General features: G+C 29.8%; 1 protein-coding gene across 1 annotated transcript in view; it reads left to right on the forward strand.

Annotated features, from left to right (window-relative positions):
- The first annotated feature begins 227 nt into the window (after positions 1 to 227).
- LOC141299565 (ankyrin repeat and LEM domain-containing protein 2-like) overlaps positions 228 to 25,560 on the forward strand; it is a 28,200-nt gene continuing 2,867 nt past the window's right edge. Inside the window, exons 1-12 of the mRNA XM_073829934.1 lie at positions 228 to 362; positions 3,074 to 3,430; positions 5,406 to 5,567; positions 7,754 to 7,941; positions 12,989 to 13,177; positions 17,602 to 17,724; positions 17,798 to 17,861; positions 17,949 to 18,133; positions 20,222 to 20,328; positions 20,400 to 20,548; positions 24,752 to 25,091; positions 25,178 to 25,309. Of these exons, the coding sequence (XP_073686035.1) occupies positions 3,085 to 3,430; positions 5,406 to 5,567; positions 7,754 to 7,941; positions 12,989 to 13,177; positions 17,602 to 17,724; positions 17,798 to 17,861; positions 17,949 to 18,133; positions 20,222 to 20,328; positions 20,400 to 20,548; positions 24,752 to 25,091; positions 25,178 to 25,309 (1,985 nt within the window). The 5' untranslated portion in view covers positions 228 to 362; positions 3,074 to 3,084. The remainder of the gene's footprint in view (positions 363 to 3,073; positions 3,431 to 5,405; positions 5,568 to 7,753; positions 7,942 to 12,988; positions 13,178 to 17,601; positions 17,725 to 17,797; positions 17,862 to 17,948; positions 18,134 to 20,221; positions 20,329 to 20,399; positions 20,549 to 24,751; positions 25,092 to 25,177; positions 25,310 to 25,560) is intronic.

Below are 25,560 nucleotides of genomic sequence, written 5' to 3' on the forward strand. Positions count from 1 at the left end.
TGTGACCATTGCATGCGGTTCTGTGCTAAAACCGGCGGTGCTCAGTGAGTGTCTGTGCGGTGGCGCCCTCTGCTGGATCGCGCCGGCACATGCGCAGTGAGGCGCGCACACTCCTCCCTCAGCAGCGTGTCTCTTCTCTTCTGTTTGTAAAAATAAAACAAGATTGACTGTATTTAGTGTACGTTAGATATGTTTCCATTAGCGTTCAATTTGAGGTTCGGAAGGGTTTGTGATCATCTCCTTGTCTTTGTTTCGTTCTGTGGACGCGTTTGGACTCGACAGTGACGCGTTTCTACAGTAAATGTGTTCAAGTGTTCGACTTCTGGATCACTATCAGACTTTACTGCTTTGACAACCGACTGGTAAGAGTTTTGTCTTGTAGATTATTGTTTATTACATATATCTAAGTTGAAATCCAGCGGTGTAAAGCGTGTTCAGGCCTGTTTGTTTGATTAAAATATTCGCGACAGTCTTTCATCATCATCCTCCATATTAAACTGGTTCAGTGACTCACAGCAACAGAATGAACAGAAGTTCAGTCGATTATTAATAGAAGTTTCAGCTTTTAGTCAGAGATTCAGTTTATATGCTGGACACATTATTAACACTCCGTCATTTCAGTTCAAGTTCAGAAATCGTGTCGAAAAACGAGTATGTTGACTAGTTAACACTTTACTTCAGTATATACTGCAGCATAATTGACGTGAGGTATATTTTTGGGGTTCTTTATTCTTAATAACAATAAAGAACAATTAATAATCATCGTTTTTAATGTATATAGTTTCAAAGGAATTTTTAAGCTGTATATAAGCTCTATATATATATATATATATATATATATATATATATATATATATATAATACATGTTAATTATTTATATAATAAATATTATGTAATATTAGTGTAATTATATTTACTTTTGTTATATAAATATTTATAATATATATATATATATATATATATATATATATATATATATAATGTTAATTATTTATATAATAAATATTATGTAATATTAGTGTAACTATATTTACTTTTTATGCAAATATTTATAAAAATAGAAATATATTTATATATATAATTCATGTTGATTATATAATAAATATTATGTAATATTAGTGTAATTATATTTACTTTTGTTATATAAATATTTATAATATATATATATAATGTTAATTATTTATATAATAAATATTATGTAATATTAGTGTAACTATATTTACTTTTTATGCAAATATTTATAAAAATAGAAATATATTTATATATATAATTCATGTTGATTATATAATAAATATTATGTAATATTAGTGTAATTATATTTACTTTTGTTATATAAATATTTATAATATATATATATGTTAATTATTTATATAATAAATATTATGTAATATTAGTGTAACTATATTTACTTTTTTATGTAAATATAAAAATAGAAATATATTTATAAATATAATACATGTTGATTATATAATAAATATTATGTAATATTAGTGTAATTATATTTACTTTTTATGTAAATATTTATATAAAAAATATTTATATATATAGTACATGTTGATTATTTATATAATACATATTATGTAATATTAGTGTAATTATATTTACTTTTGTTATGTAAATATTTATAAAAAATAGAAATGTATTTATAATAATTTATTTATTAATAAATATATATTCATAATCAATTAAGGAGTTTATTCATAGTAAAAGTGTGTTGACCTGTTTGTTTTATTGTATAGTGTTTAATAGAGGCGCTAAAACCTTTTAATAAGAAGGGGAAAAATCAGTCTTCATTTAGAGCTGAAGAGATACAAGTTAAATGTTTTACATATTTTTTTTAATGTAATTAAACAAAATGTAAATTAATACATTTGTGTATATATGCAAAAATGCTAATATAAAATGATGATGATAATAATATTAATTATTACAAAATTGTTACAAAAAATAATTATAAAAAATTGGTTACAAAAAATATATAAAAAAATAATAAAAAAAATAAAATAAATAAAAGTTAAAAATAATAAAAATAAAATAGTTAGAAAAAAAATAGAAAAATAATTAAATAAAATAGTTACAAGAAAAAAAATAGCTACAAAAAAGAATAAAAATAAATAAAACAAATAGTTTAAAAATATATAAGGTATAATATATATGTATATAAATATATATAAAAAATAATAAAAAATAAAATATAAATATTTATTTATTTTATTTAAATTAATAAATTAGTGTATATATGCAATATATGCAGTATATATTTATGTAACTGTTACATATAAGTTTATTTTCTTTTTTGAAACAATTTTTTGCTTGATTTCAACTTATATATATATATATATATATGAGATGATGATGATAATAATATTAATAAACCTCTATTTTATTTTTTATTTTTTTGTTTGAATTTTTTGCTTCGTATTAATATTTTTTATTTATATTTAAATAACTTTTATATATAACTTTTGCAAAATATTTAACTATTTTTGCAAAATATAAATACATAATATCACAGACAAATATATTTCAAATATATAAAATTGCTAAAATAAAATGACGATGATAATAATAATAATGATAATAATAATAAAACTACCTCTTTTTTTTGTTTTACAATTTTTACTTTATTTTTGGCCAAAAATTTTATATATATATATATATATATATATATATATATAAAATTTTTGGCAAAAAAATATTGTATATCATCATTACTTTATTTTAGCAATTCTGCAAAAGTATATATATATATATATATATATATATATATGTATATATATGTATATGTATATATAATTTTGCAGAATTGCTAAAATAAAGTAATGATGATATACAATATTTTTTGTTTTACATTCTTGTGCAATAACAACAGCAAAAAAAAAAAAAAATTTTTTTTTAATATATATAAAATATATGATAATGCATTCAGCAGACGCTTTTATCCAGGTGAATCAAACATCTCATATTTGCTTGAAAGCTTTTTAATTAAATGTTAGAAATCAGTGCACTATTATATATTCATATATTTGACCGTTAATCCTAAAAAGTAGTGTGTTTGTGATTGTTCTCCAGTGTTGAGCGTAATGGAGGCGGTGCTGAAGAGACTCCAGACACTGAGCGCAGATCAGCTGAGAGGCGAGCTCAGCGGCGCCGGAGTCAAATGCGGCCCGATCACGGCCACCACCAGGAGCATCTTTGAGAAGAGACTGGCTCGAGCTCTTCTAGAAACACAGACGGATGGCAGCGGCGAGGCCGCGGTGCATTCTGGGAACTCACGTCCTGCCGAGGAGCTCCAGCAGCCAATCAGTGAGCAGAACAAAGAGGAAGCGACTCACGAAGCGGAAACCCCAGAGACGGAGTCGTCCTCAGAGAGTCCGAGTGTTTATTACGGCGTGTGTCCGCAGCCGGACGACCCAGCGGCTGAAGAAGGTCTGTGTTCTTTGTAGACAGATACGTATAATACAATATTACTCCAGTTAAAGTAAAAGTACTCCTTTTTAAATTTTTTCTCGAGTGAAAGTACAAAAGTACTACATTTTTTGTGTACTTAAGTTAAAAAGTACTTAACTATTTAGCAATTTTATAGGCTACTTAATTTAATTTTATATTAGCATATATTTTTTAATAATCCTCCTGTTCAAAAAGCCTTGGATTTGAAGCCATTTCGTTTTCACCAGTAAGAAAAAAGTGTTTTAAAGCTTGTTGTTTTGCAGAACGTCACAGTTATAAATGATACGAGAATAAGGCCTGAAGTTAGGAAGAACATTTTAAGGAAAATGTAATTATATTTTCATAATATGTTTCTTTTTTTCTCAAACATTGTGGTGTAAAAGCACCCCTGGACAAACGCCCCCAGACGGCATCACTTCCCACTTTGATAATTACTGTAGTTACCATGATCTGAACATCACATCTTTTCTTTTTCCCCTCAGATGTAATCTGTCTAGGTGGTTGATTATAAATATTTTGGTATAATATTTGGATAATATGTGCTCAAAAACATGTTGAAAAAAGCTGAGTATAATTTTTTTCAGGTTTCTTTGTTGTATATAAAGTTCAGAAGAACAGTATCTGAAATAGAGATCATTTGTAACATTATAAAAGTCTTTATCATCACTTTTGATCAATTTAAAGCGTCCTTGCTATATAAAAGTATTTTCTCTATAAATGATACTGACTCCAAGCTTCTGAATGGTATATTGTATGATGTTACAAAAGCTTTTTATTTCAGATAAATGCTGATCTTTGTTTCTATTCATAAAAAAATCCTGAAAAAATTTACTCTATTGGTTTATTGATAATAACAATAATAAAAATGTTTCTTGAACAGCAAATTAGCATGTTAAAATGATTTCTGAAGGATCATGTGACACTGAAGACTGGAGTATTGTAGAATGCGCACTCTGTGCCTCCGAAGGTTTCGCGCGATCATTAAAACGAAACCAAAAGTCAAACACACGCGCATTCAAAAGCAATTTTTTAATAGCCCACGTTTAGAGAGTGACTCCCCAATGCGTGCAAATAAGGCTACATAAAATAAATAGGCTGTTATTAGTATGTGGGCTATAATAAGTTGTGTAGTTGTTTATAACTCTGTATCATGCTTGAAAATTCGTTTTCTATTTGCATTTTGAATATTGAAAGAGTAGCTTACTTTGATTATGGCTGCATTTATTGTCTACACGACTAAGAAAGAACTGTGTCGTTTATTTTTTGTTACTTATACTGTAGATTTTTTAAAAATGCAGTGGTTGCCTGTAATTTAAATGGCTGAACCTATAATAGAAAACATAAACATCTTGTTCATGTACTCATATTTTAGTATTTTTAGTATTTCCACTACATACCAATTTGTTTAATAATATTTTTTTAAATTAAATTTTGTTTAATATTTATTTTTATAAAAAAAAAAAAAACAGGCAAGCAAAATATTTTGTTTAAACAATGCTCTTAAGTGTATGGTTACATGTAAATAAAAAGTTGTTTGTGTTTGCAGGTGTATGGTAACAGAAAACCAGAAATCAGAATATCTGCCGAGGTTTTAAGTCACTGAAAAAATTCTAATTTTTAAAAAAAAAGTCTAAATGTTTGCAACTGCCTTGACATAGTTTTTTTTTTTTAAGCCAGAATTAAATTTAATTCAATCAGACAAATATCTACCTGTTTATTTTAGTATGATCATTACATATATAAATGATTAAAAAAAAGCTAATAATAATAATAATAATAAAAAAGCATTTCTATAGGGAAATGTTATATCGCAAGAAATATCGTTATCGCGATATTCAACAACAATATCGCATATCGCTTATTTTCCCAATACCTTGCAGCCCTAGTTCTTTGTGTTTCTGAAAGTGTGTTTTATTGTGTCCGGTGCTGATGAAGTGATTTGTGATGGTTTCAGGTTCGCCGCACGTCTACGTCAATCAGACGAAAGCGCTGAAGGTCGTGATGAAGCTAAAGGGCAGTCGATTCAAAGCCTTCGCTAATAAAGAAGATGCTGAGAACTTTGCTAAAGGTGTCCGTGTGTCGCCACACAAACCCTCTCCTGAGAAAACCAGCGCAGGTCAGTCCAACTCTCACGTACAAACATGTAGGACCCTGTCCTGTGACCAGAAAACCAGTCTTAAGTAGCACGGGTTTATTTGTGGCAATAGCCAACAATACATTGTATGGCTCAAAATTGTACGTTTTTCTTTTATGGCAAAAATCATTAGGATATTAAAGGAACACTCCACTTTTTTTGGAAATAGGCTCATTCTCCAACTCCCCCCGAGTTAATAAGTTGAGTTTTACCGTTTTGAAATCCATTCAGCCGTTCTCCTGTTCTGGCGATATCACTTTTAGCATAGCTTAGCATAGATCATTGAATCCTATTAGACCAATAGCATCGCGTTCAAAAATGACCAATGAGTTTCGGTATTTGTCCTATTTAAAACTTGACTCTTCTGTAGTTATATCGTGTACTAAGACCGGCGGAAAATGTAAAGCTGCGATTTTCTAAGCCGATAAGATTAGGAACTACACTTCCATTCCTGTGTAATAGTCAAGGAAAATGACTAAATATTTTTTCATAGTCGCACGTAGTAATTTTTAGTCGCAAATGCGAGTGAAATGGTCGCACTGTAGAGAAATTTGCTACCTTAAATATATTAAAACTTAATTTTTGACTCGTGATATGCATTGCTAAGTACTTCATTTGGACAACTTCAACGGTGATTTTCTCAATATTTAAATTGTTTTGTATCATTAGATTCCAGATTTTCTAATATTTGTATCTCAGCCAAATATTGTCCTATCCTAACAAATCCTTTTATTTATTTATTTATTTATTTATTTATTTATTTATTTATTTTTCATTTTTTACTTGAATTTAGTTTTTGTTTTCCATTTGAATTTGTCTCCATACCATTCATTTTTTTCTTTTCTGGTTCTGATTTTTCTTGAATCCTTTATTTGTATTTTTTTCTTGTTTCCATTCTTCTGTTGTATGTATGTATTTATTTATTGTATTTTATTCTATTTATTTATTATTTATTTCTTTTTTCTTTTTTTTCTTTTCTGGAATGCTTTTTTTGTATTTTTTTTTCTTGATTCAATTGCTTCTGTTGTATATATTTATTGATTGATTGATTATTTTGATTCTTTTCTGGTTTTAATTTTTAAAACCATTCTATTTTTTTTTCTCTCCATATACTTTTTCCAGATTCTATTTTTCCCTAATTTTTCCTTTTTTTGGATTGAGTTTTTTTAATTTTCTTTTAATTAAAGTTAAATTAAATTAAAGTTCTTTTTTTTTATTATTTTTTGGATTTAGTTTGTTTGTTTTCTTTTTTAAATAGTTTTAGATTCCATTTTTGCCTAGATTTTGCCCCCCAACCCCCCCCCCCCCCCCCAACATTTACTATTTACGGATTAGATTTTTTTTTTTTCTCTTCGATTTGTCTATTTTCCATTTTCTGGTTTCAGTATTTTAAGTTCTACTTTTTCTGCATTCCATTTAAAAGGTTAAATTAAATTTAACTGATCACAAATCATGTCTAATTAATAAAACTCATGAAACTTATACAATATTTATACAGTTTTTAAATATTATTATTTTTATTTATTTTATTTAGTTTTTTAAAAATCCTGTTTTCTGGATTTCAGTTTTTAGTTGTACTTTTTCTGGATTCAGTTTTTTAATGGTTTAATTAAATTTCAATAACAAAAAGCATGTCTAGTTTAACTTTAATAATTAATTTTTTTATAATTTAATCATTTATTACAGTTTTCAGTAGCATGCTTTAGTCTTTAAATAAATTGTGTGTTGTTTGAACTTAAGTTTGCTGTATTTATGGTTTACTGTTAAAATTGAAACATGAATAAATAATTGTGATATTCCTTTAACATAAAGCTTATTATTATTACTACATTTGTACATTCTACTGAAATTTGTTTTAATTGCATTTTTGAAAAATTGAGACTTATGACTGGTTTTGTGGTCCAGGGTCACATATTGAGACACAACGAGCATCACGTCGCCTACAGATTCACATTTATGTTCACACACTCGTCCACATCTGATTCAGTCTGCAGACCTGCATTTGATTGATTGATACAAAATTTACACTGTAAATTAAAATTTTATGACTGGATTCTTCGATTCTCTTTGTTTTCTTCATGACTGAGATCGTAGTTGTCTAGACATGAAGCTTGTTAAGATGCCCCATGTGAAGTGCATGATGTGTTATTGATGGATGGTGTGTCCAGAGTGTCTGCTGAGTTCAGACGCAGTGAATCTGGAGAAGGCCAATGACTTTAAGAGTCCTCGAACACAAGACCTGACGGCCAAACTGCGCAAAACCGTGGAGAGAGGAGACGAGGGGACTTTCAGAGAACTCGTCTGGGGAAATCCACGATATCTCATCGGATCTGGTGACAATCCTACTATCGTGCAGGTGTGTTTTTTTGTTTTTGAAAGTGTTTGTCTCTTCCGCTCACAAAGGCAGTTTTTTTAATCAGTAATACCAGGGTTCGAGTACTGGAATGTGACTTTTTGAACTTTAAGGTCTGGAAAAACCCTTGAAAACAGCAACATTCCTGAAGAGATACTTGAAAACTGCTTGAATTATTAACCCGCGGCTACAAATAACTATTGTTCCTAAATGTTTAATAACTCTTGAACCGCTAATCCAATTTGAATGCTTTAGAAAGTAAAAAAAAAGTAAAAGTAAAAAGTAAAAGTCTTGTAATGCACAAATTCATATCACATTTGTCTCATTTGGATATTCAGAGGCTCCATCACATTTTCTCAGCACTGATTCGTCAGATCAAACCAATGCATTTGGGTCCTCTGAGCCAAACAGGAATGAATGTTGATGCTTAGTCCCACCCCTGTGCCCAGATTGGCTCAAACTGGCATCTATTCAACCAATAAACATAGGTTTTGGTCTTTTGTACCACCGATTAGCAAGTTTCTTTGGAAATCTGAACAAACGCAGAGTGAAAGTAAAGTGTAAAATTTATTTTTAAAACCATTCTATTTTTTTTCTCTCCGTATGCTTTTTCCAGATTCTATTTTCCAGAGTTTTTTTAATTTTCTTTTAATTAAAAAGTTATTTTGTTTTCTTTTGATTATTTTTTTCAGGAGTATATTTTTTCCCCCCGTTTTATTATTATTTTTTGGATTTAGTTTGTTTGTTTGCTTTTTTAAATAGTTTTAGATTCCATTTTTGCCTAGATTTTACCCCCCCATTAACTATTTATGGATTAATTTTTTCCCCTGGTTTTAATTATTTATTTATTTTTTTAGTTTTGTCTATTTTCCGTTTTCTGGTTTCAGTATTTTAAGTTTGGAAATCTGAACAAACGCAAAGTGAAAGTAAAGTGCATCTTGCGTGCATGAAAACAAATGCAAAATAAGACATTTGCATGACAGCATTCTTTGAAAAAGCACAGAAATACTCAGGACAGAGCCCTTTGACATAACACAAACCTAAAACAAGGATGAAACAGCAGGAATTTAGGTTTTGTTGTCACTAGGCGATGTCCCAGTAAAATAGATTCGGATGCAGACTACAGCCAGCAGATCCATCTATTTGGTTGTTATATTATGTAACTAATTCTTATACAGTTGATTATTTGTACTATTTTTTTTTTTTCTGTTGCCCTCTGTATATTTATCTCTCATTTTGTGTGTACAGTCGTGGCCAAAAGTTTTGAGAATGATACAAATATTAGTTTTCACAAAGTTTGCTGCTAAACTGCTTTTAGATCTTTGTTTCAGTTGTTTCTGTGATGTACTGGAATATAATTACAAGCACTTCATTCGTTTCAAAGGCTTTTATCGACAATTGCATGACATTTATGCAAAGAGTCAGTATTTGCAGTGTTGGCCCTTCTTTTTCAGGACCTCTGCAATTGGACTGGGCATGCTCTCAATCAACTTCCTGACTGATAGCAACCCATTCTTTCATAATCACTTCTTGGAGTTTGTCAGAATTAGTGGGTTTTTGTTTGTCCACCCGCCTCTTGAGGATTGACCACAAGTTCTCAATGGGATTAAGATCTGGGGAGTTTCCAGGCCATGGACCCAAAATGTCAACGTTTTGGTCCCTGAGCCACTTAGTTATCACTTTTGCCTTATGACACGGTGCTCCATCGTGCTGGAAAATGCATTGTTCTTCACCAAACTGTTGTTGGATTGTTGGAAGAAGTTGCTGTTGGAGGGTGTTTTGGTGCCATTCTTTATTCATGGCTGTGTTTTTGGGCAAAATTGTGAGTGAGCCCACTCCCTTGGATGAGAAGCAACCCCACACATGAATGGTCTCAGGATGCTTTACTGTTGGCATGACACAGGACTGATGGTAGTCCATTCTCCGGACAAGCCTTTTTCCAGATGCCCCAAACAATCGGAAAGAGGCTTCATCGGAGAATATGACTTTGCCCCAGTCCTCAGCAGTCCATTCGCCATACTTTTTGCAGAAGATCAATCTGTCCCTGATGTTTTTTTTTGGAGAGAAGTGGCTTCTTTGCTGCCCTTCTTGACACCAGGCCATCTTCCAAAAGTCTTGTCCTCACTGTGCGTCAGATGCGCTCACACCTGCCTGCTGCCATTCCTGAGCAAGCTCTGCACTGGTGGCACTCCGATCCCGCAGCTCAATCCTCTTTAGGAGACAATCCTGGCGCTTGCTGGACTTTCTTGGACGCCCTGAAGCCTTCTTAACAATGCAGTGGAAAGTTTTTTCCGGGATTAAGTTAATTTTCATGGCAAAGAAGGACTATGCAATTCATCTGATCACTCTTCATAACATTCTGGAGTATATGCAAATTGCTAATTGTGAATAATTTGGACTGTTTATATAAGACAATTAGTGCAATTGTTTTCACTATTTCCTACACTGTTGGTGTTTATTGTTCATACTCAGATTTAAGAATATATTTATCTGAAAAATAAACTTTTTTTTTTTTTTACTTTGTTTTGCTATTATATAACACTGTTTCTGCTATGACTTTACTCCTGAAACATTTTTTGCACAGGTCTATATTGTCAGTAAACTAAATAGGCCTGTTTTTCACTGAAAAGCGCCTATAATAATATTGTAACATATGGCTATACCTTGCTTGGGGAATGCTATTTATAGACAAAATTTTATTTGGAAATGTAAAACACTTAAATACAAATTTCCAAAGAAAAAATTCCAAACTTCAGGAGTTTTTGTTTGAGTACACAGTAAAAAAAACACCCAGTTGTTGCTAGCATTTTTCCTAAAATTCTAGAACTTCACAAATTTTCAGAGAAAACTAAAGGAAAATTGTCATTTTAAATTTGTTCTTATGTTTATATTGATATATGACAATTGATGCAAACTGCTAGAATAGGTCTGAAAAAAATGTACAAGTGCCTCAGGTGCCCCAAAAGTCCTTGAAAGTCCTGGAATGAAATTTTACAGTGTCTGTACAAAACCTGTAATACAGCAAAAATTGTAAAATAATGTTAGAATTCAAAAAAGATGTTTTCTATGAGAAAATCTGTAAAACTGTAATTTATTTCTGTGATGTGCAGCTGAATTTTCAGCATCGTTACTCCAGTCTTCAGCGTCACATGATTCTTCAGAAATCATTCTAATATACTGATATGAAAACAATGGATAAAACACAATCATTCAAAAGTTTGTGATAAGTGAAAAAAAACTAAAAAAAAAAGGAAAATTCATCGAGTAAAAAAATGTTAAATATTCTTACAATTTTAAACAGCTGATTTCTATGTGAATGTCTGTTTAAGTGTAATTTATTTCTGTGATCAAAGCTGAATTTTCAGCATCATTACTCCAGTCTGTAAGTAAAAAAAAAACCACTAAATAAATAAAGGAAAATTCATCAAGGAGTAAAAATTTTAAAATATTTTTTAAATGTGAAACAGCTGTTTTCTATGTGAATATCTGTTTAAATGTAATTTATTTCTGTGATCGAAGCTGAATTTTCAGCATCATTACTCCAGTCTTTAAGTAAAAAAAAAAAACTAAATAAGAAAAAAAGAAAATTCATCAAGGAGTAAAAATTTTAAAATATTTTTTAAATGTGAAACAGCTGTTTTCTATGTGAAAATCTGTAAAACTGTAATTTATTTCTGTGATGTGCAGCTGAATTTTCAGCATCATTACTCCAGTCTTCAGCGTCACATGATTCTTCAGAAATCATTCTAATATACTGATATGAAAACAATGGATAAAACACAATCATTCAAAAGTTTGTGATAAGTAAAAAAAAAACTAAATAAAAAAAGGAAAATTCATCAATGAGTAAAAAAATGTTAAATATTCTTACAATTTTAAATACCTGTTTTCTATGTGAATGTCTGTTTAAGTGTAATTTATTTCTGTGATCAAAGCTGAATTTTCAGCATCATTACTCCAGTCTGTAAGTAAAAAAAAAACCACTAAATAAATAAAGGAAAATTCATCAAGGAGTAAAAATTTTAAAATATTTTTTAAATGTGAAACAGCTGTTTTCTATGTGAATATCTGTTTAAATGTAATTTATTTCTGTGATCGAAGCTGAATTTTCAGCATCATTACTCCAGTCTTTAAGTAAAAAAAAAAAACTAAATAAGAAAAAAAGAAAATTCATCAAGGAGTAAAAATTTTAAAATATTTTTTAAATGTGAAACAGCTGTTTTCTATGTGAAAATCTGTAAAACTGTAATTTATTTCTGTGATGTGCAGCTGAATTTTCAACATCGTTACTCCAGTCTTCAGCGTCACATGATTCTTCAGAAATCATTCTAATATACTGATATGAAAACAATGGATAAAACACAATCATTCAAAAGTTTGTGATAAGTAAAAAAAAAACTAAATAAAAAAAGGAAAATTCATCAATGAGTAAAAAAATGTTAAATATTTTTACAATTTTAAATACCTGATTTCTATGTGAATGTCTGTTTAAGTGTAATTTATTTCTGTGATCAAAGCTGAATTTTCAGCATCATTACTCCAGTCTATAAGTAAAAAAAAACACTAAATAAATAAAGGAAAATTCATCAAGGAGTAAAAATTTTAAAATATTTTTTAAATGTGAAACAGCTGTTTTCTATGTGAATATCTGTTCAAATGTAATTTATTTCTGTGATCGAAGCTGAATTTTCAGCATCATTACTCCAGTCTGTAAGTAAAAAAAAACTAAAGAAAAAAAGAAAATTCATTAAGGAGTAAAAAATGTAAAATATTTTTTAAATTTAAAACAGCTGTTTTCTATGTGAATGTCTGTTTAAGTGTAATTTATTTCTGTGATCAAAGCTGAATTTTCAGCATCATTACTCCAGTCTTCAGCGTCACATGATTCTTCAGAAATCATTCTAATATACTGATTTGTTGCTCAATAAACATTTCTGATTATTATCGATGTTGTTTTTGGAAGATTTTACAAGCATTTTTTTTTTTGTACAAATTAAATTTTTGGTTGAGCTGTTCTTTTAACACCAAGTATAATTTTCTCATGGTTCAGGAGGGCTGCAGATATAACGTCTTGCATGTAGCGGCCAAAGAGAACCAGGCGGGTATGGCTCGTCTGCTGCTGGAGACGCTGGAGGACCCTGAGTTCATGCGGCTCATGTATCCTGACGATCAGGAGCTCATGCTGCAGCAGCGAATACGATACATCGTCGACCTGTACCTCAACACTCCTGACAAAGCTGTGAGTAATTATTAGTAGTAGAATTAATATCTTACCGAAGCAGTGAGTGATTAAGTTGGCTTTCAACTTAATATTATTATTCTTCTGAGACTAAGATTTCTGACTAACTCCTCCTGGAGCTTTAACTCTCCAAACTCCAAACTCAGGCCAGATCTTCAGACTGATCCGACTCACAGTTTTCCTAAAAATGACGAATAAAACTGGGAAAAATCCCATAGACTTACATTGAGGGAATGTTTAAATGATCAACGCTATTCAAACTCACACTGACCAAACTCCCACAATCCCTTGAGACTCAATCAAACTTCCCTTCTATCAACTATATTTTTATTATAATAAAACTCATTTAAATTATGCTAGTAACTTGCTAATCATGCTAACAACATGCTAGTTACTTACTAATCATGTTAGCAACATGTTAGTCATGCTAGTAACTTCCTAATCATGCTAACAACATGCTAGTAACTTACTAATCATGGCAGCAACATGCTAGTAACTTGCTAATCATGACAGCAACATGCTATTCATGCTAGTAACTTGCTAATCATGCTAACAACATGCTAGTAACTTACTAATCATGACAGCAACATGCTATTCATGCTAGTAACTTACTAATCATGCTAACAACATGCTAGTAACTTACTAATCATGGCAGCAACATGCTAATCATGCTAACAACATGCTAGTAACTTACTAATCATTACAGCAACATGCTATTCATGCTAGTAACTTGCTAAGCATGCTAACAACATGCTAGTAACTTACTAATCATGGCAGCAACATGCTAATCATGCTAACAACATGCTAGTAACTTACTAATCATGACAGCAACATGCTAGTCATGCTAGTAACTTGCTAATCATGCTAACAACATGCTAGTAACTTACTAATCATGGTAGCAACATGCTAGTCATGCTAGTAACTTGCTAATCATGCTAACAACATGCTAGTAACTTACTAATCATGGCAGCAACATGCTAGTCATGCTAGTAACTTGCTAATCATGCTAACAACATGCTAGTAACTTACTAATCATGGCAGCAACATGCTAATCATGCTAACAACATGCTAGTAACTTACTAATCATGGCAGCAACATGCTAGTAACTTGCTAATCATGCTAACAACATGCTAGTAACTTACTAATCATGGTAGCAACATGCTAGTCATGCTAGTAACTTGCTAATCATGCTAACAACATGCTAGTAACTTACTAATCATGACAGCAACATGCTATTCATGCTAGTAACTTGCTAATCATGCTAACAACATGCTAGTAACTTACTAATCATGGCAGCAACATGCTAATCATGCTAACAACATGCTAGTAACTTACTAATCATGGCAGCAACATGCTAGTAACTTGCTAATCATGCTAACAACATGCTAGTAACTTACTAATCATGGTAGCAAAATGCTAGTCATGCTAGTAACTTGCTAATCATGCTAACAACATGCTAGTAACTTACTAATCATGACAGCAACATGCTATTCATGCTAGTAACTTGCTAATCATGCTAACAACATGCTAGTAACTTACTAATCATGGCAGCCACATGCTAATCATGCTAACAACATGCTAGTAACTTACTAATCATGGTAGCAACATGCTAGCAATGCTAGTAACTTGCTAATCATGCTAACAACATGCTAGTAACTTACTAATCATGGCAGCCACATGCTAATCATGCTAACAACATGCTAGTAACTTACTAATCATGGTAGCAACATGCTAGTCATGCTAGTAACTTGCTAATCATGCTAACAACATGCTAGTAACTTACTAATCATGACAGCAACATGCTATTCATGCTAGTAACTTGCTAATCATGCTAACAACATGCTAGTAACTTACTAATCATGGCAGCAACATGCTAATCATGCTAACAACATGCTAGTAACTTACTAATCATGGCAGCAACATGCTAGTAACTTGCTAATCATGCTAACAACATGCTAGTAACTTACTAATCATGGTAGCAACATGCTAGTCATGCTAGTAATTTGCTAATCATGCTAACAACATGCTAGTAACTTACTAATCATGACAGCAACATGCTATTCATGCTAGTAACTTGCTAATCATGCTAACAACATGCTAGTAACTTACTAATCATGACAGCAACATGCTAATCATGCTAACAACATGCTAGTAACTTACTAATCATGGTAGCAACATGCTAGTCATGCTAGTAACTTGCTAATCATGCTAACAACATGCTAGTAACTTACTAATCATGACAGCAACATGCTATTCATGCTAGTAACTTGCTAATCATGCTAACAACATGCTAGTAACTTACTAATCATGGCAGCCACATGCTAATCATGCTAACAACATGCTAGTAACTTACTCATCATGGTAGCAACATGCTATTCATGCTAGTAACTTGCTAATCATGCTAACAACATGCTAGTAACTTACTAATCATGGCAGCCACATGCTAATCGTGCTAACAACATGCTAGTAACTTACTAATCATGGTAGCAACATGCTAGCAATGCTAGTAACTTGTTAATCATGCTAACAACATGCTAGTAACTTACTAATCATGGCAGCCACATGCTAATCATGCTAACAACATGCTAGTAACTTACTAATCATGGTAGCAACATGCTAGTTATGCTAGTAACTTGCTAATCATGCTAACAACATGCTAGTAACTTACTAATCATGGCAGCCACATGCTAATCATGCTAACAACATGCTAGTAACTTACTAATCATGGTAGCAACATGCTAGTCATGCTAGTAACTTGCTAATCATGCTAACAACATGCTAGTAACTTACTAATCATGGCAGCCACATGCTAATCATGCTAACAACATGCTAGTAACTTACTAATCATGGTAGCAACATGCTATTCATGCTAGTAACTTGCTAATCATGCTAACAACATGCTAGTAACTTACTAATCATGGCAGCCACATGCTAATCATGCTAACAACATGCTAGTAACTTACTAATCATGGTAGCAACATGCTATTCATGCTAGTAACTTGCTAATCATGCTAACAACATGCTAGTAACTTACTAATCATGGCAGCCACATGCTAATCATGCTAACAACATGCTAGTAACTTACTAATCATGGTAGCAACATGCTATTCATGCTAGTAACTTGCTAATCATGCTAACAACATGCTAGTAACTTACTAATCATGGCAGCCACATGCTAATCATGCTAACAACATGCTAGTAACTTACTAATCATGGTAGCAACATGCTAGTTATGCTAGTAACTTGCTAATCATGCTAACAACATGCTAGTAACTTACTAATCATGGCAGCCACATGCTAATCATGCTAACAACATGCTAGTAACTTACTAATCATGGTAGCAACATGCTAGTCATGCTAGTAACTTGCTAATCATGCTAACAACATGCTAGTAACTTACTAATCATGGCAGCCACATGCTAATCATGCTAACAACATGCTAGTAACTTACTAATCATGGTAGCAACATGCTATTCATGCTAGTAACTTGCTAATCATGCTAACAACATGCTAGTAACTTACTAATCATGGCAGCCACATGCTAATCATGCTAACAACATGCTAGTAACTTACTAATCATGGTAGCAACATGCTAGTCATGCTAGTAACTTGCTAATCATGCTAACAACATGCTAGTAACTTACTAATCATGGCAGCCACATGCTAATCATGCTAACAACATGCTAGTAACTTACTAATCATGGTAGCAACATGCTATTCATGCTAGTAACTTGCTAATCATGCTAACAACATGCTAGTAACTTACTAATCATGGCAGCCACATGCTAATCATGCTAACAACATGCTAGTAACTTACTAATCATGGTAGCAACATGCTATTTAATGCTAGTAACTTGCTAATCATGCTAACAACATGCTAGTAACTTACTAATCATGGCAGCCACATGCTAATCATGTTAACAACATGCTAGTAACTTACTAATCATGGTAGCAACATGCTATTCATGCTAGTAACTTGCTAATCATGCTAACAACATGCTAGTAACTTACTAATCATGGCAGCCACATGCTATTCATGCTAACAACATGCTAGTAACTTACTAATCATGGTAGCAACATGCTAGTCATGCTAGTAACTTGCTAATCATGCTAATAACATGCTAGTAACTTACTAATCATGGTAGCAACATGCTAGTCATGCTAGTAACTTGCTATCTATCTATTAAAACTTTAAGCTTTTAAAACTACTTTAAACTTCAAACTATTTCACACTGAAAACTGTCAAACTTAATTAAAACAGTAATTTAAATTTTTTGGCCTGGTTTTTTCAAGCCAACTTAAAGTTTGTCTTGACAAATTTTTTAATCTAGTTATTAACAGTACTAATATCTCACCGAAGCAGTGAGTACTTCATGCACATATGTCACACTGACAGATCTGATGTGATGTGATGTTGTTCCTAGAGCAACGAGACGCCGCTGCACTTCGCGTGTAAGTTCGGCTGTCCGGAGGTGGTGGATGTTCTCTGTTCTCATCCCAGCATCGACAAACACTGCAGGAACAAATATGACCAGAAACCTTCCGCTGTAAGAAACTACAATCATATTGAACATGTGTCACTCTCACATGTAAAAATAACGGCCTGTGTTCATTTGGCAGATGATCTGTGAGCGCAAAAACAAGAGTAAGGAGGTGAAGCAGAAGATCATGGAGTATCTGGAAGGTCTGTTTCCATCGTGTCGCTCTGGTTTTGTCAGTGCAGTGATGTAGGATGTGTTTCACTGCTGGGTTTTTGGTGTTTTTGTCGCAGACAGATTTTATGTGCCGTTGTTGAGGGCCGCAGATAACACACTACATCCAGTCATCGGCGTTCCCTGGTGTTCCAGTTCACCAGAGTCCGGGGATCAGTTATTCAGTCCCAAAAAGATAATATACAGTCCCAAAAACCCAATGATGACCGTCAAGGCTTTTGCTGGGCCTCTGAATTTATCAAAGGTACTTTATATCTCTTTGAATCTCATTTTTTATTGCAAAAATGAATGCCAATCAAAATAATGACGTTATTAATTACAAGAATTTTAAAGTAAATGTAATAAATTTTTATTAAATTATTATTTTTATTTAAAAATATAATGTTATGTTTTAAATAAATTAAAATAATGCTAATAAAATTATAGTGATTACAATTTCTGTTGGCGCACAAAGTATAATAATGGTTTTAAACCATTTTAAAATTAATAACATTAATTATATTATTTGTTATTACTGTAATATTATTATTAATAATATTAACAAGCATGCATGGAATTATTATATTTATAAAAATTATTAAAGTATTATAACATTTAAAAAAAATACATTTTATTATATTATTATAATATTTTTTTAATTACTATTAGTAGTAGTAGTAGTAGTAACAGTAATATTAAAAAGGGATTTTTAGGTACTACATTATTGTTGTCATTATTACAAACAATCATAATAATTATTTTTATAATTTAAATAAATATAATTTATTGTTATTAAAATTATATTATATTACAGTTTTGTTAGCACAGAAGTTAGTATAATAATAATTTTAATAATAATTTTAAAATTAATAACATTATTATTATTTTCAATAGTAAAAATATAATGTTATTATTTTTTAAATAAATTGTTTTAAATATTGTTGTCATTATTACAAACAATCATAATAAATTATTATTTTAACAATTTACATAAATAAAATTTATTAGCACAAAAGTTATATTAATAATTGTAATATTTTTTTAACTAATAAAATTAATATTTTTAATTTTTAATAATTTAATATTATCATTGGTAATAATGATAATATTTTTAGTATTCATTTTATATTATATTTAGTCATATTTTTAGATATCATAGTATTGTCATTATTATTACAAACTAGCAAATTGTTTTTTAAATGTAAAAAAATATTGTTAAAATTATATTTTATTACAATTTTGGTAGCACAAGTTAAAATAATAATAATAATAATAGTAATAATTATAATAACAGTTTTTAAATAATATTATCATTTGTAATAATATTTTGTGTTGTTGTTTTTATATTATAACATTTAGTGATGTTTTTAAATATCACAGTATTGTCCTTAGTATTGCATGAGTTATTGTTTTTAAAAGTAAAATAAAAATTATTAAAATTATTATATTACAGTTTCTTTTGGCACACAAATTATAATAATTTTAATAGTAAAAATATTAAAATAAATAACCATATAATTATTATTTCAATATTAGTATTATTATTGGTGGTAGTAGTAGTAGTAGTAGTAGTAGTAAAAATTGTGTTGTTTTATTTTTAAATAAATAGTTTTAAAATTTGTCATTATTACGAAAAATCATAGTAAATTATTATTTTACTAATTAAAATAAATACATTTTATTATTAAAGTTATATTATATTACAATCTTTGTTAGCACAGAAGTTATAATAATAATTTTAATAATAACTTAAGATTAATATTATAATATTTTTTTAGTATTATTTTTATATTATAATATTTAGTAATATTTTTAGATATTACAGCATTGTCATTATTATTGCAAACTAGCCAATTGTTTTTATTCTTTTACATTTTATTGTGAAAATTATATCTTATTACAATTTTGGTAGCACAGAAGTTATAATAATAATTTAAATAACTTTTTTAACATTAATATTATCATTTGTAATAATAATATTTTTGTGTTATTATTTTTATTTGTAACATTTAGTGACATTTTTAGATATTACAGTATTGTCCTTATTGCATAAGTTATTGTTTTTAAAAGTAAAATAATTTTTTATTAATTTTTATATTACAGTTTTTTACAATAACAATTTTAAAATTAATAATACTCATTTTATTAGTAGTAATAATCATCATTATTATTAATAAGAGAGACAAAGAACATTAAACAAATAGTCTAAAAAGTCTAAACAGGGGGTGGGAGAACATACAGAAATGTCAAACAAATACATCATTCAAACTAAACACAGATTGGCAAATAACAAACAGTAAAACAAAAGTCAGATTCACAAAGCAGTTAAACTGAGGTCCTGATTTCCTTTCAGGCCGAGGAGTTTCACAGACTGTGGAAGACGCCGCCGCGGGAGCGAGCCGGATACTTCCATCACATCCTGAAGACTGATTCAGAGCGCGGCGCAGAGAGAGTCGGCAGGTGAGGACCTTCATTTAATTAATAACATTAAACTCCATTACTCCAGTAATCCTGCATGGCTGTGTCCACAGAGAGCTGGCTCATGAGATGGGACACCCGTGGGCCGAATACTGGGATTTCCTCAGCTGCTTCATCGACCTGACCAGCACTGATGGCCTGAAGATGCTGGAGGAGCATCTGAGCTTCACAGAGGACAGTCTGATCAACCATTCATCCACAGGTACAGCAGCACACAGTCACTTTCCGGAAAAAGGTTTTTTTAGATTTAACATTATTGCTATTATACGATGGCGTTTTAGTGCCAAGGAGAAAAAAAATCTCGAAATACTACGAGAATAAAGTCGGAATACTACAAGAATAAAGTCGCAATACTATGAGAATAAAATCTAAATATTACGAGAATAAAGTCGGAATACTACGAGAATAAAGTCGCAATACTATGAGAATAAAATCTAAATATTACGAGAATAAAGTCGGAATACTACAAGAATAAAGTCGCAATACTATGAGAATAAAATCTAAATATTACGAGAATAAAGTCGGAATACTACAAGAATAAAGTCGCAATACTATGAGAATAAAATCTAAATATTACGAGAATAAAGTCGGAATACTACGAGAATAAAATCTAAATATTACGAGAATAAAGTCGGAATACTACGAGAATAAAGTCGGAATACTACGAGAATAAAGTCGGAATACTACGAGAATAAAGTCGGAATACTACGAGAATAAAGTCGGAATACTACAAGAATAAAGTCGGAATACTATGAGAATAAAATCTAAATATTACGAGAATAAAGTCGGAATACTACGAGAATAAAGTCGGAATACTACGAGAATAAAGTCGGAATACTACGAGAATAAAGTCGGAATACTACGAGAATAAAGTCGGAATACTACGAGAATAAAGTCGCAATACTACAAGAATAAAGTCGCAATACTATGAGAATAAAATCTAAATATTACGAGAATAAAGTCGGAATACTACAAGAATAAAGTCGGAATACTATGAGAATAAAATCTAAATACTACGAGAATAAAGTCGGAATACTACAAGAATAAAGTCGGAATACTACAAGAATAAAGTCGGAATACTACGAGAATAAAGTCGGAATACTACAAGAATAAAGTCGCAATACTATGAGAATAAAATCTAAATATTACGAGAATAAAGTCGGAATACTACAAGAATAAAGTCGCTATACTATGAGAATAAAATCTAAATATTACGAGAATAAAGTCGGAATACTACAAGAATAAAGTCGGAATACTACAAGAATAAAGCCGCAATACTATGAGAATAAAATCTAAATATTACGAGAAAAAAGTCAAAATACTACGAGAATAAAGCCGTTGAAACGCTCCGAGAATGAATTGTCGAAACGCTAAATATTATAACTTTAATTGCTACGATTTAATTCTCATAATATTTTGACTTAATTCTCCTATTATTTTGACTTTATTCTCATAGTATTTCGAATTTATTCTTGTTGTTTCTATTTTATTCTCAAAATATAACTTTAATTGCTACGATTTAATTCTCATAATATTTCGACTTTATTCTCGCAATATTTAGATATTATTCTCGTAATTTTGACTTCATTCTCAAAATATTATAATTTTAATTGCTATGGTTTAATTCTCGTAATATTTCAACTTTATTCTTGTAATTTCTATTTCATTCTCAAAATATTATAACTTTAAATACTATGATTTCATTCTGATAATATTTTGACTTTATTCTTGTAATTTATTTTTTATTCTCAAAATGTAACTTTAATTGCTATGATGTAATTCTCATAATTTTTCGACTTTATTCTTGTAATAATTTAACCTTATTCTCATAATATTTAGACTTTATTCTCCAAATATTATAACTTTAATTGCTACAATTTAATTCTTGTGATATTTTAACTTTATTCTCTGAATATTTAGACTTTATTCTCTGAATATTTCGACTTTATTCTTCAAATATTATAACTTTAATTGCTACAATTTAATTCTTGCAATATTTTAAATTTATTCTCTGAATATTTAGACTTTATTCTCCAAATATTTAGACTTTATTCTCAAAATATTATAACTTTAGTTGCTACAATTTAATTCTCGTAATATTTCGATTTTGTTCTTGTAATATTTAGATATTCACGTAATTTTGACTATTATCAAAATATAATAACTTTAATTGCTATGTTTTAATTCTCTTAATATTTAAACTTCATTCTCGTAACATTTCGACTTTATTCTCAAAATATTAACTTTAATTGCTACGTTTTAATTCTGATAATTTTTCGACTTTATTCTCGTGATATTTTGACTTTATTCTTGTAATTTCGACTTTATTCTCGTAATAATTTTACTTCATTCTCGTAATATTTCAGCTTTTTTCTCGTAATATTTTGACTTTATTCTCGTAATTTCGACTTCATTCTCAAAATATTATAACTTTAATTGCTATGATTTAATTCTTGTAATATTTCAACTTTATTCTCGTAATTTCGACTTTATTCTCGTAATAATTTTACTTCATTCTCGTAATATTTCAGCTTTTTTCTCATAATTTCGACTTTATTCTCGTAATTTCGACTTCATTCTCAAAATATTATAACTTTAATTGCTATGATTTAATTCTTGTAATATTTCAACTTTATTCTCGTAATTTCGACTTTATTCTCGTAATAATTTTACTTCATTCTCGTAATATTTCAGCTTTTTTCTCGTAATTTCGACTTTATACTCGTAATTTCTATTTCATTCTCAAAATATTATAACTTTAATTACTATGATTTCATTCTGATAATATTTTGACTTTATTCTTGTAATTTATTTTTTATTCTCAAAATGTAACTTTAATTGCTATGATGTAATTCTCATAATTTTTCGACTTTATTCTTGTAATAATTTAACCTTATTCTCATAATATTTAGACTTCATTCTTGTAATATTTCGACTTTATTCTCAAAATATTATAACTTTAATTGGTATTTCATTCTGATAACATTTTGACTTTGTTGTAATATTTTGACTTTATTCTTGTAATTTATTTTTTATTTCAAAATGTAACTTTAATTGCTATGATTTAATTCTCATAATTTTTCAACTTTATTCTTGTAATATTTTAACTTTAATTGCTACAATTTAATTCTTGTAATATTTTAACTTTATTCTCTGAACATTTACACTTGTTTCTCCAAATATTTTGACTTTATTCTCAAAATATTATAACTTTAGTTGCTACAATTTAATTCTCGTAATATTTCGACTTTATTCTTGTAATATTTAGATATTCACGTAATTTTGACTATTATCAAAATAGTATAACTTTAATTGCTATGATTTAATTCTCGTAATATTTAAACTTCATTCTCGTAACATTTCGACTTTATTCTCTAAATATTAACTTTAATTGCTACGATTTAATTCTCATAATATTTGACTTAATTCTCCTAATATTTTGACTTTATTCTCATAGTATTTCGAATTTATTCTTGTTGTTTCTATTTTATTCTCAAAATATAACTTTAATTGCTACGATTTAATTCTCATAATATTTTGACTTAATTCTCATAATATTTTGACTTTATTCTCGTAATAATTTTACTTAATTCTCGTAATATTTCAGCTTTGTTCTCATAACATTTCGACTTTATTCTCGTAATATTTATTTTTTATTCTCAAAATGTAACTTTAATTGCTATGATTTAATTCTCGTAATATTTAAACTTCATTCTCGTAACATTTCGACTTTATCCTCGTAATATTTCGACTTTATTCTCAAAATGTAACTTTAATTGCTGTGATTTAATTCTCATAATTTTGTGACTTTATTCTTGTAATATTTAGATACTCACGTAATTTTGACTATTATCAAAATCGTATAACTTTAATTGCTATGATTTAATTCTCGTATATAATATTTTAACTTTATCCTCTGAATATTTCGACTTTATTCTTGTAATATTTCGACTTTATTCTCAAAATAATAACTTTAATTGCTATGATTTAATTCTCGTAAAATTTAAACTTCATGCTCGTAACATTTCGACTTTATTCTCGTAATATTTCGACTTTATTCTTGTAATTTTGACTTTATTCTCGTAATATTTCGACTTTTTTTCTTGAAACATTTAATCTTGTAATTAAAAAACTATTATTCTTTTTTTAATGTAATTAAAATAATTTTTATTAACAATTTTTGTTAAAACAAACATTAAAATTGTAATAATTTTAATGACAGTTGCATTATTATTATTATTATTATTTTTTTTTATAAGTAGTAGTTGTAGTAGTAACAGTACTAATTATTATTTTTTTTTTATATATATATATATTTTGCCCAAAGCTTCAAAAATGATCTTTTTCTGTCTATTATCTCATATGTCAGTTCTCAGAAAGTCCTGTGTGTGTTTCTGTGTTAAAGGCTGTTCTGCTAGATCAAGGTCGTTTCTTAATTCATCTGGAGCAGCAGAAGTGTTCCCGGTGTGTGACCTGATGCAGGAGTTTGAGAAGGTTCTGGTGTCGTCTGAAGTGATGGAGCGCAGCGCTGACTCCGGTTGTGCGGCTGACGATGACGGCTCCAGCTGCAGCTCAGAGGAGTATTTCACAGCCGATGAAGACTCTGATGACGGGACGTCCCGAGGAACACGCACCCGTCTGGACTCATCCAGCTCTTCCAGCTCTTCGTTTAAATCAACACACAGTGTGACGGATGTCCACAGCGGCCCAATGCACCGCCGCAGAGCTGATGTGTTTATAGTGGGGTGAGATGGAGCGTACTGCTCAGATTCATGAATGGAAATGCATTTACAGAGCTCCTGTTTTATTCTTCTGCTTTTATTTTGGTTAGTAATTCACCAACCAAGCTGGACACTGATGTTCTTTTAGCGCTGAATGACTTGGAGATTGAGCAACACTCACATCCCAACCTCATCAGCTGGAAGAACAAGATCTTGGCCTTTTCTCCTTCACAGCGACAAAGGTAATGCTGCATCGAGAAAACTCGAAAATATTCTTTATTTAGTCTTGCGTGTTTATAATTTAATTCTTAAACGAAATGTTATTAAATTCACAAACTTTATTCAGTTAGGTTTGTGAATGTTATTCTTAAATGTGTTTTTTTTTTCTTAATTCAATCATATTTTCCATTCATTAATTCTTCATAAACTATATTGCATTATTATTAATTTATTAATTGTTGACATTCAATTTATTTTTTATTCTATCAATCAT

Source organism: Garra rufa, chromosome 23 (genome assembly GCF_049309525.1).
Source record: "Garra rufa chromosome 23, GarRuf1.0, whole genome shotgun sequence".
Lineage (NCBI taxonomy): Eukaryota > Metazoa > Chordata > Actinopteri > Cypriniformes > Cyprinidae > Garra > Garra rufa.